Source organism: Polyodon spathula, chromosome 10 (assembly GCF_017654505.1).
Source record: "Polyodon spathula isolate WHYD16114869_AA chromosome 10, ASM1765450v1, whole genome shotgun sequence".
Lineage (NCBI taxonomy): Eukaryota > Metazoa > Chordata > Actinopteri > Acipenseriformes > Polyodontidae > Polyodon > Polyodon spathula.
The window spans coordinates 48,472,331-48,488,797 of record NC_054543.1 but is presented as its reverse complement, the minus strand read 5'-3'; the positions used below and the strand labels follow the sequence as shown (position 1 = coordinate 48,488,797).

The 16,467-nt window shown below is 44.2% G+C and overlaps 1 protein-coding gene and 1 non-coding gene across 22 annotated transcripts in view; one reads left to right on the top strand and one right to left on the bottom strand.

Moving 5' to 3' along the window:
• The window catches only part of LOC121322493 (CLIP-associating protein 1-like), a 95,679-nt gene that overhangs the window by 15,240 nt on the left and 63,972 nt on the right, over nucleotides 1–16,467 (top strand). For all 21 annotated transcript variants that reach the window (XM_041262561.1, XM_041262581.1, XM_041262583.1 and 18 more), the window contains exons 3-7: nucleotides 11,600–11,678; nucleotides 11,957–12,060; nucleotides 12,668–12,759; nucleotides 13,156–13,231; nucleotides 15,047–15,144. In XM_041262561.1, the coding sequence (XP_041118495.1) occupies nucleotides 11,600–11,678; nucleotides 11,957–12,060; nucleotides 12,668–12,759; nucleotides 13,156–13,231; nucleotides 15,047–15,144 (449 nt within the window). The remainder of the gene's footprint in view (nucleotides 1–11,599; nucleotides 11,679–11,956; nucleotides 12,061–12,667; nucleotides 12,760–13,155; nucleotides 13,232–15,046; nucleotides 15,145–16,467) is intronic.
• LOC121322529 lies at nucleotides 10,985–11,111 on the bottom strand. The gene has a single exon (XR_005951047.1). It is a non-coding gene; the product is annotated as a U4atac minor spliceosomal RNA (small nuclear RNA).

Here is a 16,467-nt window from a genome sequence, read left to right as displayed (position 1 = left end):
GTACAGTCTCTGCTTTAAGGAATGAATGCTTCAGACAGCGAGTGTGATCACACAGGAGCAGCTGTATGGATTCACTCTGTACTGTACAGTCTCTGCTTTAAGGAATGAATGCTTCAGACAGCGAGTGTGATCACAGAGGAGCAGCTGTATGGATTCACTCTGTACTGTACAGTCTCTGCTTTAAGGAATGAATGCTTCAGACAGCGAGTGTGATCACACAGGAGCAGCTGTATGGATTCACTCTGTACTGTACAGTCTCTGCTTTAAGGAATGAATGCTTCAGACAGCGAGTGTGATCACACAGGAGCAGCTGTATGGATTCACTCTGTACTGTACAGTCTCTGCTTTAAGGAATGAATGCTTCAGACAGCGAGTGTGATCACACAGGAGCAGCTGTATGGATTCACTCTGTACTGTACAGTCTCTGCTTTAAGGAATGAATGCTTCAGACAGCGAGTGTGATCACACAGGAGCAGCTGTATGGATTCACTCTGTACTGTACAGTCTCTGCTTTAAGGAATGAATGCTTCAGACAGCGAGTGTGATCACACAGGAGCAGCTGTATGGATTCACTCTGTACTGTACAGTCTCTGCTTTAAGGAATGAATGCTTCAGACAGCGAGTGTGATCACACAGGAGCAGCTGTATGGATTCACTCTGTACTGTACAGTCTCTGCTTTAAGGAATGAATGCTTCAGACAGCGAGTGTGATCACACAGGAGCAGCTGTATGGATTCACTCTGTACTGTACAGTCTCTGCTTTAAGGAATGAATGCTTCAGACAGCGAGTGTGATCACACAGGAGCAGCTGTATGGATTCACTCTGTACTGTACAGTCTCTGCTTTAAGGAATGAATGCTTCAGACAGCGAGTGTGATCACACAGGAGCAGCTGTATGGATTCACTCTGTACTGTACAGTCTCTGCTTTAAGGAATGAATGCTTCAGACAGCGAGTGTGATCACACAGGAGCAGCTGTATGGATTCACTCTGTACTGTACAGTCTCTGCTTTAAGGAATGAATGCTTCAGACAGCGAGTGTGATCACACAGGAGCAGCTGTATGGATTCACTCTGTACTGTACAGTCTCTGCTTTAAGGAATGAATGCTTCAGACAGCGAGTGTGATCACACAGGAGCAGCTGTATGGATTCACTCTGTACTGTACAGTCTCTGCTTTAAGGAATGAATGCTTCAGACAGCGAGTGTGATCACACAGGAGCAGCTGTATGGATTCACTCTGTACTGTACAGTCTCTGCTTTAAGGAATGAATGCTTCAGACAGCGAGTGTGATCACACAGGAGCAGCTGTATGGATTCACTCTGTACTGTACAGTCTCTGCTTTAAGGAATGAATGCTTCAGACAGCGAGTGTGATCACACAGGAGCAGCTGTATGGATTCACTCTGTACTGTACAGTCTCTGCTTTAAGGAATGAATGCTTCAGACAGCGAGTGTGATCACACAGGAGCAGCTGTATGGATTCACTCTGTACTGTACAGTCTCTGCTTTAAGGAATGAATGCTTCAGACAGCGAGTGTGATCACACAGGAGCAGCTGTATGGATTCACTCTGTACTGTACAGTCTCTGCTTTAAGGAATGAATGCTTCAGACAGCGAGTGTGATCACACAGGAGCAGCTGTATGGATTCACTCTGTACTGTACAGTCTCTGCTTTAAGGAATGAATGCTTCAGACAGCGAGTGTGATCACACAGGAGCAGCTGTATGGATTCACTCTGTACTGTACAGTCTCTGCTTTAAGGAATGAATGCTTCAGACAGCGAGTGTGATCACACAGGAGCAGCTGTATGGATTCACTCTGTACTGTACAGTCTCTGCTTTAAGGAATGAATGCTTCAGACAGCGAGTGTGATCACACAGGAGCAGCTGTATGGATTCACTCTGTACTGTACAGTCTCTGCTTTAAGGAATGAATGCTTCAGACAGCGAGTGTGATCACACAGGAGCAGCTGTATGGATTTACTCTGTACTGTACAGTCTCTGCTTTAAGGAATGAATGCTTCAGACAGCGAGTGTGATCACACAGGAGCAGCTGTATGGATTCACTCTGTACTGTACAGTCTCTGCTTTAAGGAATGAATGCTTCAGACAGCGAGTGTGATCACACAGGAGCAGCTGTATGGATTCACTCTGTACTGTACAGTCTCTGCTTTAAGGAATGAATGCTTCAGACAGCGAGTGTGATCACACAGGAGCAGCTGTATGGATTCACTCTGTACTGTACAGTCTCTGTGTTAGGAATGACTGTCTGATCTGTGTGGAATTTCCAAGCAGAGCTCGCTGGTGTGTGGATTGATGAAACTATGATGTTGTGCTTGTGCAGACTGGCACATTGCCAGCTTGCACAGTAACTGCTTCAGCGGTCCTCCGCTCTCTCTATTTATTTAAACAGTTTTATTGTTTTATTTTCTGTGATGATTGAACTGATGATCACATGTCTGTCTGTTAGCTTTGAAAAGGTTATCCACAGAGCAGACACACCATGCATCACAGAAGTATTTTTGCTATCACAGGTTGATGTCATGAAGCATTGTGTTCCAGCCACAGGGAATAATAGCAGAAAGACGATTTTGTATTTAAAGCAAAGCCTGCTTTTGTACAGCAGTCCTCTGAAAGCACAGTGATATGCAGTAGCGTATTGAGAGAGATCTGAGAGACACAGTTCCTGGCAGTGACACTGTGTACTGTACATCTCTCCGCAATCCTTCAGAAACCTCAAATGAAACTCCTTCAGATTTTTGGTTTTGGTACATTTCTCTGCATTTCCTTTTTCTTTCAGTGCCTCGCACTTTGCGTTTGTATGAATTATGAAGGGTTGAAGCACTGCAGCCTATGATAATGTAACCCTTGGTAGAGCCGGGATCAGAGTGACACTCCTGTCATATCTGCAGTCGTGGTAAAGAGAGTGTTTAGTGACTGTCTGTCAGTAGTCTAGACATCTCAATTACATTTTGCAAGGAGGCTGTATTCCAATAAAAGAAAAGGATCAGGGAAATACAGTACAGCAGCTTTTGAATGACAGACCGCCTGCTTTACAAGCAGGATGTACCTGGTGTGTTAAAAGATGGTTTGGAGAGATTTCACTGTGGATGTGAAAAAAAATAGGAAAAAAAGAAAGAGATCAATAAAACTGCAAACAGACTATTATATTTCAAGGTAAGGAAATGGAGTATGCTGTATGCCTCACTCTTTCCAAAGTTACTGTAAGTTATGTTTGGTCAAAAACAGCAACTTATTTAGCTGTTTAGGTCAGAAATGGACCCAGTGAAAGAGTCAATTGTAGATACCAGCATAATGAAGTCTTTGGTTTGAAATAGGCCTGCAGAACAGATTGTATTTGACACCGTTTCAGAACTAGTGCTTTACGACATGTGGAGAGGGGCGTTGCTTTTGGGTTCATGTTTGAATGTGGAGAGGGGCGTTGCTTTTGGGTTCATGTTTGAATGTGGAGAGGGGCGTTGCTTTTGGGTTCATGTTTGAGTGTGGAGAGGGGCGTTGCTTTTGGGTTCATGTTTGAGTGTGGAGAGGGGCGTTGCTTTTGGGTTCATGTTTGAGTGTGGAGAGGGGCGTTGCCATGTTTGAGTGTGGAGAGGGGCGTTGCTTTTGGGTTCATGTTTGAGTGTGGAGAGGGGCGTTGCTTTTGGGTTCATGTTTGAGTGTGGAGAGGGGCGTTGCTTTTGGGTTCATGTTTGAATGTGGAGAGGGGCGTTGCTTTTGGGTTCATGTTTGAATGTGGAGAGGGGCGTTGCTTTTGGGTTCATGTTTGAGTGTGGAGAGGGGCGTTGCTTTTGGGTTCATGTTTGAGTGTGGAGAGGGGCGTTGCTTTTGGGTTCATGTTTGAGTGTGGAGAGGGGCGTTGCTTTGGGGTTCATGTTTGAGTGTGGAGAGGGGCGTTGCTTTTGGGTTCATGTTTGAATGTGGAGAGGGGCGTTGCTTTTGGGTTCATGTTTGAGTGTGGAGAGGGGCGTTGCTTTTGGGTTCATGTTTGAGTGTGGAGAGGGGTATTGGCTCGGCTACACTCGTGCCTGAAGTTCTTCCACAATGACAGGCTCTTTCTTTATTTTGCTGGAGGGGCTGAACTGCTTTAATTGACCAAACAAAAAGTTTCCACTGCTTTGGTGCACAATAGACTGCTTGTTTATGAGCACTTTGTGATGCTGTTTGTATGTCAACTATTTTCCTTTTATTTTTCACATATCCATGTTGTAGTTAATTATCCCTGGACACTGTAGCCCTCTGTTTAAACCTGTGTTTGAAAGTTGTGATAATGCATCCAAAAAACACAAAGTTCCGATCGCGTGTTGCACTGGAAATTCCACAAGTAATTGCATAGTAGGCCTATTTATTTTTAGAACTATGTTCTCTCCCAGTTTACCGAAGCAGCAAGTTTCTGCCTTAATGAGAAGAGGATAGATTTGCATACTCTGTTCCAGGTGTCTGGCAGGCATGTCCTCTGGTATTTCAGTCTGAAAATGTGTTTCATTTATCACTTTTGACGTTCATCCTGTCTTTGACATCTTCTTCAAGATGTTTCATAGTTTACTGGGCTGAGGTTTAGGGGACTGTCGGCTTGGATTCGTTTTCAGGTGGCTGCTGCTCTAAGGAGTGCTGCTATTCAGTTTTCTGATGATGATGACATGCAAAAATGCACCTAATGAAAACCTCTGAAAGGAATCCAAAAGCTTCAGAGATCCGCAGTACAGTACTGCTCTTTTATTTGGTATTGTTTAAATCGCAGCTTGCTAATGAGGACTGGATGGCTGGTAGGAGCAGTGATGGTCTGTTTCTTTCCTTGGAATCCAGCTTCTCGTGTTCAGGAATGACCAGTGGAGAACGAGCAGTGATGGTCTGTTTCTTTCCTTGGAATCCAGCTTCTCGTGTTCAGGAATGACCAGTGGAGAACGAGCAGTGATGGTCTGTTTCTTTCCTTGGAATCCAGCTTCTCGTGTTCAGGAATGACCAGTGGAGAGCGAGCAGTGATGGTCTGTTTCTTTCCTTGGAATCCAGCTTCTCGTGTTCAGGAATGACCAGTGGAGAGCGAGCAGTGATGGTCTGTTTCTTTCCTTGGAATCCAGCTTCTCGTGTTCAGGAATGACCAGTGGAGAGCGAGCAGTGATGGTCTGTGTCTTTCCTTGGAATCCAGCTTCTCGTGTTCAGGAATGACCAGTGGAGAGTGAGCAGTGATGGTCTGTTTCTTTCCTTGGAATCCAGCTTCTCGTGTTCAGGAATGACCAGTGGAGAGCGAGCAGTGATGGTCTGTTTCTTTCCTTGGAATCCAGCTTCTCGTGTTCAGGAATGACCAGCAGAGAGCGAGCAGAACCTCATCAGCTCCGTGTGAGGGATACAGGCGATCCTCGACTTATGACTCTCTTGCATTATTACCCTGCTTCGACTTTACGATATCGATACGGCATTTACGACATGGTGAGACCCAAGCCATGCATCATGTGCGCAGCTCGGTGTCCGGACCGCAGTACCTGCCGTGGTCGCCCTGACTCAGTCTAGCGGTTTTTATTTTTCTTCTGTTTACAGGAAGTGGTTTTAAACAACTTCCCTCCCCATGGAGCTCTGCCCATGTGCCTCCGCTATGAGGCAGAGACCCTGCCTGGGACACACGTGCCCCTGCAGCTCCATGATGGAGAATAGTTAAGAGCAGACCATAATGCTGAGATGAAAACAAAAAGCTAAATCCAACAGACACACTTTTGGCTCATGCAGTAATGAGGGCATTAGCTGAAAAGTTTGATTTGGTTTCTATGAGGTTGCAGTGCTTGAATCGGAGAGAATATTTGTAGCAGTCTTGCTGTACAACCCAGTACTGTCTTAACGGAGCTTCATTTTATATGGAGCTGTGTTTTCTTTTCGTTGCTTCCAGAATATAAGAACTCCCATTGGAGAGCAGTTTGAGCAATTCCTGGTTTTGCTATGAATTTAATAAGACACACCTGAGCTTGTTACCTGTACACTGTGGCTAATCAAGCTTGTAGTAAAACCTGGAATGGGTGAAACTGCTATGCAATAGGTGTTTTATTTCCCTCCCTGTATTTGTTTGAAGGGAAAGTAAAAACATGAAACTTATGGTATACTTAAAAAGTTCTACTGTAACAACCCATACCTGATAAATGACATAACCACACGTACTGCACTGAAATCTAACAAGCATAAAAAAGCTTCCATTGAAGACACAGTGAGCCAATGCAGCAAGGCTGATCTGCTGCCTTGTCTTTCATTTTGTTTGAACTCTGTCGTTCTTTTCATAACACGAAGTTGATAGAAAACTGCTGCAGGACTGCCAGGAAGCCGTGGATTTCACAGGATATGCAGCGGTTCTGGATTGCAGGGAGACCGTATTGGTTTAACTCCAGAGTAGATGTACAGCATGGAGGCTGTTAACACAGCACTGTATTTGCAATATTCTCGGCTTCTGATATTTTTTTGCCAAGGTTACATTTTGTTGTTAACGTTTCAGTCCCAAACAACAGTCATGGTTTTTTCGTACCCAGCAGCTGTTTTGACCCAGTTTTTTTGAAGCTGCAAACCAAGATTGTTTAATAATAAATTGAGCATGCTGTGAGCTGGCTGATCTGTTTCTGCAGTTTGCAGCCTGGTTTTCTGTGAAACCCCTTGAATAGTAACTGGGGAGCCTGCTGTGAAGTCACAGGAGCTCAGCACATACAAGCTTTAACCCTACCGCCTGTATCCCAGTATCTTCATTGTAAATGAACCTGTTCAACTCCTGCAAGGAGGCCTTGGCAGTAAAACATTGATCCTTAGCATTGTACTTCCAGTATGGTACAAATAGATATAAAATGACAGTAAAGCCACTAACAAAATATAAAGGCTAGCACTGCTGCCATCTGTGTGACTATCCCTTAATTCAACCATGTGCTTGCTTCCACAATCTCTGAAACGATGATCGAGAGACGACCCACCTCTGCACCTTTATTTGGTTATAATAATAACCTTCATCATGTAGTTAAATAGGAAACCAAAACCAGTTAATACCTTGTCATAAATCAGAAGGATAAAAACACCTCTGTTTGTTCAGTTTACTGTGCAAGGATTAGTAAACAAGGGTCACAAAACTGACAGACAGGGCAGTGGTTTGAAATAATGTAAAAATCTAAAGCTTTTGGGCCATATTCACAAAGCATTACCACTGTCACACGTGGGCACCAAACTCCTAATGTTACAGCAAAAAACAAACTACAGCAAGGGGCATGTACTGTAGGAACTCCTAAATGACCTTCCTTGGTTATGTCTTTAAAGGCTTTTAACATTACTGATTTGTTTTCTTCTCGCAGTTAGCTGTGCTGTGCTGAACTGACTGGTATTAACCTGGCAGTTTACAGCAGCAAGCCGTTCCTTCAGCTGCAGAATCCTGCTTCTTACTGAACTGTCTGCACTGCATTCTGTATAAACTGACGAGCCTGCATCATGTGTACTGCTGCAGTTCCGTGCCATGTTGCCATGCTACAGCACAGAGGTAAACTCTTATCTGAAACACAATGTCGGGGCACCATTTCAGAAGAAGAAAAAGCCCTTTTTCTCTACAGGCAATTGTCTGCAGACAACATGATGCGATCGTGTGTTGTTTTGGTTTGCTACAGAAGAAACCACACAATATGAGTGTTTGTCCCGCTGCAGCAGGCAGCATCCGGCTCTACTGTAGTACATACTGTAGGTAGTCTATACCTCATGGTTTTATTAAACAGGATTACAAGTCTGCAGACGGAGCTGTTTAATAATGGGTGACGAGACATGTTTCAGTGATTGTGGTGGACCTGCTGGAGCTGTGCCATGAACATGCTTGCTGTCTGCTAACTGTGTGAGTGGCTCACTGGAGGCGTGCCAGGGTGCATGCTGTGTGCTGTGTTCACGTGGCCATGACATGTACCCTGGAGCTGCAAATGAATTTCACACTGTCTGCTTCTCTATTGTGGGAGTCTGACAGTCAGGGACAAAGCCCTGTATACTTTAATCGGATTGGCGGATTGAAATGTACAGTAGGATAGTTCTGGGGTGAGGTGGGGTGATACAGTATTCAGTGAGACAAACATGAATGGCTGCTAAATAAACAGGTGGGGAGCTTAAAAAAAAAAAAAACCTGTTTAGATGGTAGAAGTGCCCTTAATCCAGAGGCTTGCTGTGCAAGGGAATGCAGGAGTGGCTTTCTGTTCATATCTCTCTGCTCTTGTCTTTCTTTGTTAAAAGGTCAGCAAGGGTTTGGTTAGAGAGGACCAGTGTGAAGTGATTTTAAAATGAATAGACACTTTGAGGTGAACAGTGGGACTGCACAGAGACGAGGCGCTTCTCCAGAGAATAAAGAAGGCTTGCTGTACCAGGCCCTTTCTAGCATCAATATCCGCTTTAGAAGTTTCTAGCAAGTTTTGGGTTGTAACGAGAGCTGATGTTTTCCTTCTTTTTATTTGAAAGTTTGCTTTAGCACAACCAGTCCACTCATCAGCTGTTCATCTGTAAACGTAGCTACGGTACTGCATTGTTTTGTCTCAAGAGGCTTGCATTGGTCAGTAAAGGTGTAGCCATAAGGAATAAAAGACAATCCCATACAGAATGATTCCACTGTCTTATGAGCAGTAGTGGCTGCAGCCCTGTTCAGAATGATTCCACTGTCTTATGAGCAGTAGTGTCTGCAGCCCTGTTCAGAATGATTCCACTGTCTTATGAGCAGTAGTGTCTGCAGCCCTGTTCAGAATGATTCCACTGTCTTATGAGCAGTAGTGTCTGCAGCCCTGTTCAGAATGATTCCACTGTCTTATGAGCAGTAGTGTCTGCAGCCCTGTTCAGAATGATTCCACTGTCTTATGAGCAGTAGTGTCTGCAGCCCTGTTCAGAATGATTCCACTGTCTTATGAGCAGTAGTGTCTGCAGCCCTGTTCAGAATGATTCCACTGTCTTATGAGCAGTAGTGTCTGCAGCCCTGTTCAGAATGATTCCACTGTCTTATGAGCAGTAGTGTCTGCAGCCCTGTTCAGAATGATTCCACTGTCTTATGAGCAGTAGTGTCTGCAGCCCTGTTCAGAATGATTCCACTGTCTTATGAGCAGTAGTGTCTGCAGCCCTGTTCAGAATGATTCCACTGTCTTATGAGCAGTAGTGTCTGCAGCCCTGTTCAGAATGATTCCACTGTCTTATGAGCAGTAGTGTCTGCAGCCCTGTTCAGAATGATTCCACTGTCTTATGGACAGTAGTCTCTGCAGTTCTGTTCAGAATGATTCCACTGTCATTTCCAGATTGCAAAGAGCATGCTGCTAGAAAGATATCAAGATGAAGGGTCCCTCTCTCTGCTTCGTTGAAAAGGAAATGTAATGCAGATGGGCTGTGCTGCCTGTTCCAGTAGTGGAAGTGACAGGGCGTGCATTGAAGAAAGCGAGGAGGAGGGCTCTGAGCTGTGCAGACAGACCCTGCAAGACTGGGGGGAGCTGGGGAGACTGCGACAGGCAGGCTGCCTTGTGGTGATCTGGCAGACGACCAAGTCTGGAGGATCTGTGTGCATTTTAATGGAATCCTGGATTACAAGTGCAGAAAATGGCTACTGTGTTTCCAGAAAATGTGTGCAGGATCCTTGTGGGTCTGGACTGCAGCTTTGTTTTATTGCAGGATTCTTGTGGGTCCGGACTGCGGCTTTGTTTTCTTGCAGGATTCTTGTGGGTCCGGACTGCGGCTTTGTTTTCTTGCAGGATTCTTGTGGGTCCGGACTGCGGCTTTGTTTTATTGCAGGATTCTTGTGGGTCCGGAATGCGGCTTTGTTTTATTGCAGGATTCTTGTGGGTCCGGACTGCGGCTTTGTTTTATTGCAGGATTCTTGTGGGTCCGGACTGCGGCTTTGTTTTCTTGCAGGATTCTTGTGGGTCCGGACTGCGGCTTTGTTTTCTTGCAGGATTCTTGTGGGTGTGGATTGCGGCTTTGTTTTATTGCAGGGGCCTAGTGGTGCATGTTTCAATTAAAGAAATGGCTTACAATATCAGGCTAGGTTTTTGATGGATAAATAAGTGTTTAATTAGTAGTGAATTCAGTATGTGTAGTGTACAGTGTGTGTGTGCTGTATATCAGATTAATGGCAAGCCTCTATTTTAGGTGTGATGGGTGTTTTTTGTCCTTTTGTTATTGCATGATAACTAGACACTTGTGCTTGACAAGGAAATATCCTTCCTGTAGGAACTACTGCCAATATACTTTACATAGAAATCAATCCAGGGGATGTGTTTGTGTTCGTCACCTGGGAGGCTGCAGTTAACAGCACTGCTTTCCAAGATACCAAAATGGATCTTCTCTTAACATTTTACTGGCTTCTGAAACTTTCACCATAGCCCAGTCTAGTGCCCAGGTGATGTGTAGATAAAATAAACCCACTATATCTTGGTTATTATTAATATGGTTCTCATCGCTTCAGAATTATTACAAATAACATTGTAAAATGCATAATTGCATTTGCACCACACAAAATAAACTTTGTAAAATAAAAGGAAAAATATGTGCTCTTTTAGAGGGCTTGATTTGCATTGCAATATAAAAAAAAATGTGGAATTCATGTTTTTAATAGTAAAGCAATATGAAGCATGATGAAAGCAAAATGGAAAATAAACCCAGAGTGCAAATGGGTTGGGGATGAACTTATCATTTAAAAGGCAGCTTTGTATTAACCCTGTAATGCCCAATCATTTTTTAAATGAAAACATTTGTGACCTAGTTTCTGTTTCTTGTACAAAACACTATCTTGTTTTCCTGTCTGGCAGCATAATGCACTTTAAAAAAAATAATATAGGGGAGGTTAAGCATTGTATCACTTGTAATCCAGAAATAAACATAATTGCAGCATAACTCGTATAGTACTACACTAAGTACATTATAGTTTGCAGTGTTAATGTGAAACACTAGAGGGCAGTGCTCCAGTAGTGAAAATGGTTCAGTTCTGTATTTCTTTAATAAACAATAGTAAAAGGGTTCCAAAAATTGCACCATAGCCCAAGCTAATACTCAGGTGATGCGAGTGTGTTGGTATGGTGTTAGCAGGGCTACTCTCACTAGACGCTCATTGAATAGCCACACAACCCCAAGACAAGGAAAGTTGAAATTGAAGTTGTTTCACATTGATAGACCCAGAAAGGGGTCCACTAACCAGTTATGGTGTGCAAATGACTATCAGTTATCTGTCAATTTTTTGTCAATTTGTATAGTTCAGTGTTTTTATGTATTATAAATTCATCTTTTTTTGAGAATACAAACTCAGAATATTCCGATTTTGACTGGTTTTCCTACAAAAATACAATACCCATAATCCTTTGCAAGGTTAATTTGCATACATGCTGCTATAGCTAAATACTGCTAAAATACAGTTGTTTGGCATATGAAACAAATGCTGTACATAATCAATGTAGGTTTTTTTTCCATTTTAACATTTATTATAGCTTTGAAAGTAATCTGGATTAAAAAAAAAATGTTGATTTTTTTAGATGTTGTGTTACTGCAGAATTAAAACACATTTGCTTTCAGTGCTAAAAGCTTGTTTAATTCAGTAGTTTTTCAGTGTATTTATTGAGTTTCTTCTGTTTTCCAGGTGGCTTTGCTGGGTATGGACATTTTATCTGCCTTAATCATGCGATTACAAGAGCGCTTTAGAGCCCAGATCAGCACAGGTAAGAGCCACACGTCTTCACTGAATGCATGTGATCTTTAGAGCCCAGCTCAGCACAGGTAAGAGCCACACGTCTTCACTGAATGCACATACATGAAATTAATGTACAGTGTGCACGCAGTCTGTTTATTTTTAAATGCGCTGCTACCTTTTAACTTGCAATATGATCAACCACTGCTGTATAACCCTGATCACCTGTAACATGAGCTGCTTTACACACGCCCCCTCTCGCTACAAAGCTGCGTTCTTCATGTAGCTAACAGTTTTAATGTCTTGCAGTCCTGCCAAGTTTAATTGACAGGCTGGGCGACGCAAAGGATCAAGTTCGAGACCAGGATCAAACTCTGCTGCTAAAGATCATGGAGCAAGCTGCTAACCCACAGGCAAGTGCCATACAGTACAGTGCTGTGCAGTGTGAGCAGTGATGCTTCCAGGCTGCATTAGTATTGCACTCCCTGGTGCCATGCCCTCAGTCGTTCTGGCAGTGTGACCATGTGTTGCCACAGGCAACGAGGACTGTCCAGCCATGCCTTCTTTCAATAACCCAGGTGTGATCCTGCGCTGGCTTAGTTAGCTGTTCTGTCACTGTGTGTGTGTGTGTGTGTGTGTGTGTGTGTGTGTGTGTGTGTAAGGCTACTGTTCTCCAATTTGTGATGCATGAAATACTGGATTTCCCCAGGCAATGCCGGATGCTTCAGCTGGTGTGTGTGTGTGTGTGTCTCTCTCTCTCTCTCTCTCTCTCTCTCTCTCTCTCTCTCTATATCTTATCTCTCTCTCTCTCTCTCTCTATATATATATATATATATATATATATATATATATAGAGAGAGAGATGAGAGAGAGAGAGAGAGAGAGAGAGAGAGAGAGAGAGAGAGAGAGAGAATAGTGTCTTGTGAAGCTGGTTTAATGAGCTACTTGAAAGGGAATGGTGTGTGAAGTCCCTGCTGTCTCTTTACTGCAATGTGCATTTTGCTTTCACTGTGCCTGCAGTATGTTTGGGACCGAATGCTGGGAGGGTTCAAACACAAGAACAACAGGACCAGAGAGGGAGTCTGCCTCTGTCTTATTGCAACTTTAAAAATGTAAGTAGAGTCTCGTCCCAGTGCACACTGATCTAGTCATCTCTGCATTCTTTAACAGGGATGCAGAATAGTTTGTACTATCAACCATGAGAAAGTCAGCGCTGTCCAGTATTACACTGAGCCCTGCTGTCCAGTATTACACTGAGCCCTGCTGTCCAGTATTACACTGAGCCCTGCTCTCTGTCCAGTATTACACTGAGCCCTGCTGTCCAGTATTACACTGAGCCCTGCTCTCTGTCCAGTATTACACTGAGCCCTGCTGTCCAGTATTACACTGAGCCCTGCTCTCTGTCCAGTATTACACTGAGCCCTGCTGTCCAGTGTTACACTGTGAGCTTCAGTGCAGCTGATATTCTGCAGAATCCACTCAAGCTGTTTTTTTATTTTGTTTTACAGATATGGAGCTCAAGGTTTAACACTAAGCAAAATTGTACCACACATCTGTAATTTATTAAGTGATCCAACTAGCCAGGTAAGATGTTTATTATAACGTATTTGGGTATTTGAATGTTTTTTTAAAGTTATTTATTTTTTATATCTTTTGAATAACTCACCAGTTAAATGTTTACACAGGGCCAGTGTAAGCTATCTGCATTAGTATTGTTTACTGACAGAGTCCTGCTAGAGCCCTCTGTTGGTGAAATGTGGAAATGCAAATACATTGCTGAATGTTTCCAGGCTATCCTCTGCTTTCTGTGGTGTCTTGGACTGTAGCCTGGGTGAATGTTTTATCACAACCCCCAAAAACACCCCAGACAGGGAGGGAGGGGCAGTGCATGTATTGATTTGGGCATTAATGCAATAAAAAATGCTGCATCAGTTTATAGGACATCCAGCTTTGACAACAACCCTCCCTCCGGTTCAGATTAAATCATGCTCTCTGTTCAGTAACACGGAGCCCCCCCCCGCTCTCTGTTTAGTAACACAGAGCCCCCCCGCTCTCTGTTCAGTAACACGGAGCCCCCCCCGCTCTCTGTTCAGTAACACGGAGCCCCCCCGCTCTCTGTTTAGTAACACGCAGCCCCGCTCTCTGTTCAGTAACACAGAGCCCCCCCGCTCTCTGTTTAGTAACACGGAGCCCCCCCGCTCTCTGTATAGTAACACGGAGCCCCCCCGCTCTCTGTTCAGTAACACGGAGCCCCCCCGCTCTCTGTTTAGTAACACGGAGCCCCCCCCGCTCTCTGTTTAGTAACACGGAGCCCCCCCCGCTCTCTGTTTAGTAACACAGAGCCCCCCCGCTCTCTGTTTAGTAACACGGAGCCCCCCCGCTCTCTGTTTAGTAACACAGAGCCCCCCCGCTCTCTGTTTAGTAACACGGAGCCCCCCCGCTCTCTGTTTAGTAACACGGAGCCCCCCCGCTCTCTGTTTAGTAACACAGAGCCCCCCCGCTCTCTGTTTAGTAACACGGAGCCCCCCCGCTCTCTGTTTAGTAACACGGAGCCCCCCCGCTCTCTGTTTAGTAACACGGAGCCCCCGCTCTCTGTTCAGTAACACAGAGCCCCCCCGCTCTCTGTTTAGTAACACGGAGCCCCCCCGCTCTCTGTTTAGTAACACGGAGCCCCCCCGCTCTCTGTTTAGTAACACGGAGCCCCCCCGCTCTCTGTTTAGTAACACGGAGCCCCCCCGCTCTCTGTTTAGTAACACAGAGCCCCCCCGCTCTCTGTTTAGTAACACGGAGCCCCCCCGCTCTCTGTTTAGTAACACGGAGCCCCCCCGCTCTCTGTTTAGTAACACGGAGCCCTGCTCTCTGTTTAGTAACACGGAGCCCTGCTCTCTGTTTAGTAACACGGAGCCCTGCTCTCTGTTTAGTAACACGGAGCCCTGCTCTCTGTTCAGTATCAATGGGGGAGTTTCCATGTGTGGGTATTTGCAGGTGAAGTGGTGATGCGCATGTACGTTTGGGAAAGCAGCTTGAGAGGGTCAGGTTTGTGGCTGAAAATAAACCTGCAACATATTGGGTCATTTCACTGAGCTTGAGCACATTGTCTCGAGTGCAATTCGACCACATGGAAACTCCCCATTGTGAGGATGTGCCCATTATCACTTGTCCAAGCACAGGGTTCTTACCCTCTGTAATAAAATCTAAAAGCACCCCCCTGTCGTTTTCATCTTGCTTTGTTAGTCCACATGCAGTACTGAACTCTTTGTGTTCTGCAATGGGGAAAAATGCCTGAAAGTCTTAAATGCAGTTAAACAGTGCCCTCTTCTGGCTGCTTGTCTTATTACAGTTTGGTTGCACAGTATTCTATTTATCACTGACTTACGTGTTTGTGTTGTTTCTGCACAGGTTCGCGATGGAGCAATGAACTGCCTTGTAGAAATCTACAGACATGTAGGGGAGAGGGTGCGCTCAGATCTCAGTAAAAAGGGATTACCCCAATCAAGGTGCGTATTAACACTTCGTACAGAGATTAACTTTGTGCCTTATTTTTTACCAAACAGCTTCTTGGTTTTGAAACCTAAAGATAGCGTTTGAAATGGTCCAGTCTGTTATAACATGGCGGCAGGTACCTCCTGACAGTCAGGTTATCCTAACAGATTGGCAGTGTGTGTATCTACAGAATAGGTGGATGCACGTGCATTGCAGGTACAGAAGAATGCTGAATTGTTGTAGAATGAGTTTGCTGATCAAACCGAACTCCTCTCACTGGGGTGGAATTTGAACCCAGAGCCTCCATAGCATGCAGTGATAATTTCATGTTGCAGGAATTAGCTGCCACAGTCTCTTCTCCAGCCAGCAGAACTGTACACAGGGTTAGGGCCTGTCTGTAATGTTTAATGAGGAGGTTGGAGGGTGATGACATTATTACAATAGATGATGTGACGTGTTATTCTGTATTGTCTTCTGAGTCTCTTTTAAAGTCACCCGTTAATAGATTCTGCCAGTGGTGGTGGGTAACACTGAGAATACAGTCTTATATATATAAATTAAATACTCCATGTTCATACTCCAGCATGAGCTTATCTGAGCCAGCTCTTGATAGGCAGACACCCCCCCCCCCCCCCCCCCCCCCCAGTGTGCCATTCTCTGCCCACAGAACTCTATACTGTAGGTTGAACTGCAGCTTCATATGTGGATACAGTGATACAGGGAACTAACGGGGACATATTGAGTTTGTATTGAATTATAGCATAATCTTATTGAATTGTGTTTCTTTTTTTTTTTTTTTTTATTCAAGTCTTAATAGTATTTGTGAGGAACAGCTGTGCTCCTTGTAGAATAATGTGTTTTTTTTTTTTAACTGGATAATCTGCTTTTTCATTTCACCCGATTGCTTCCAAGTCTTTTACAAAACTAGATTTGGCTCTGCAGAAGAGGCGACCAGTGGCATGATCAGGGCTGTAGATATTTATCCGAACGACAGGACAAGGCTTCAGGGCCTGGAATATCAAGTCTCCTCGGTTTAAGGACAGACTGTTCACCCGCAGAGAGACACCCAGTCTTGACTAAATTAAGTTTATAAAAAAGTAAAACATAAACTTTATGATTACCAGGTGCAAGAATTGAATTACAAGCTGACGTTGGTTTTGTACAGGTAAATCATTTCAACATACGTCCTTTTATGGGGAAAGCCATTTACTGTACCAGAACCAGCTTGCAAGAAGCGCTTTATTTAATCTGGAAATTGTACTGAGTGAGAGCACCACCTGGTGGTGTATTTAGGAATAGAAACACAATCGTTTTACCTCATTCAGATTGTGCAATTC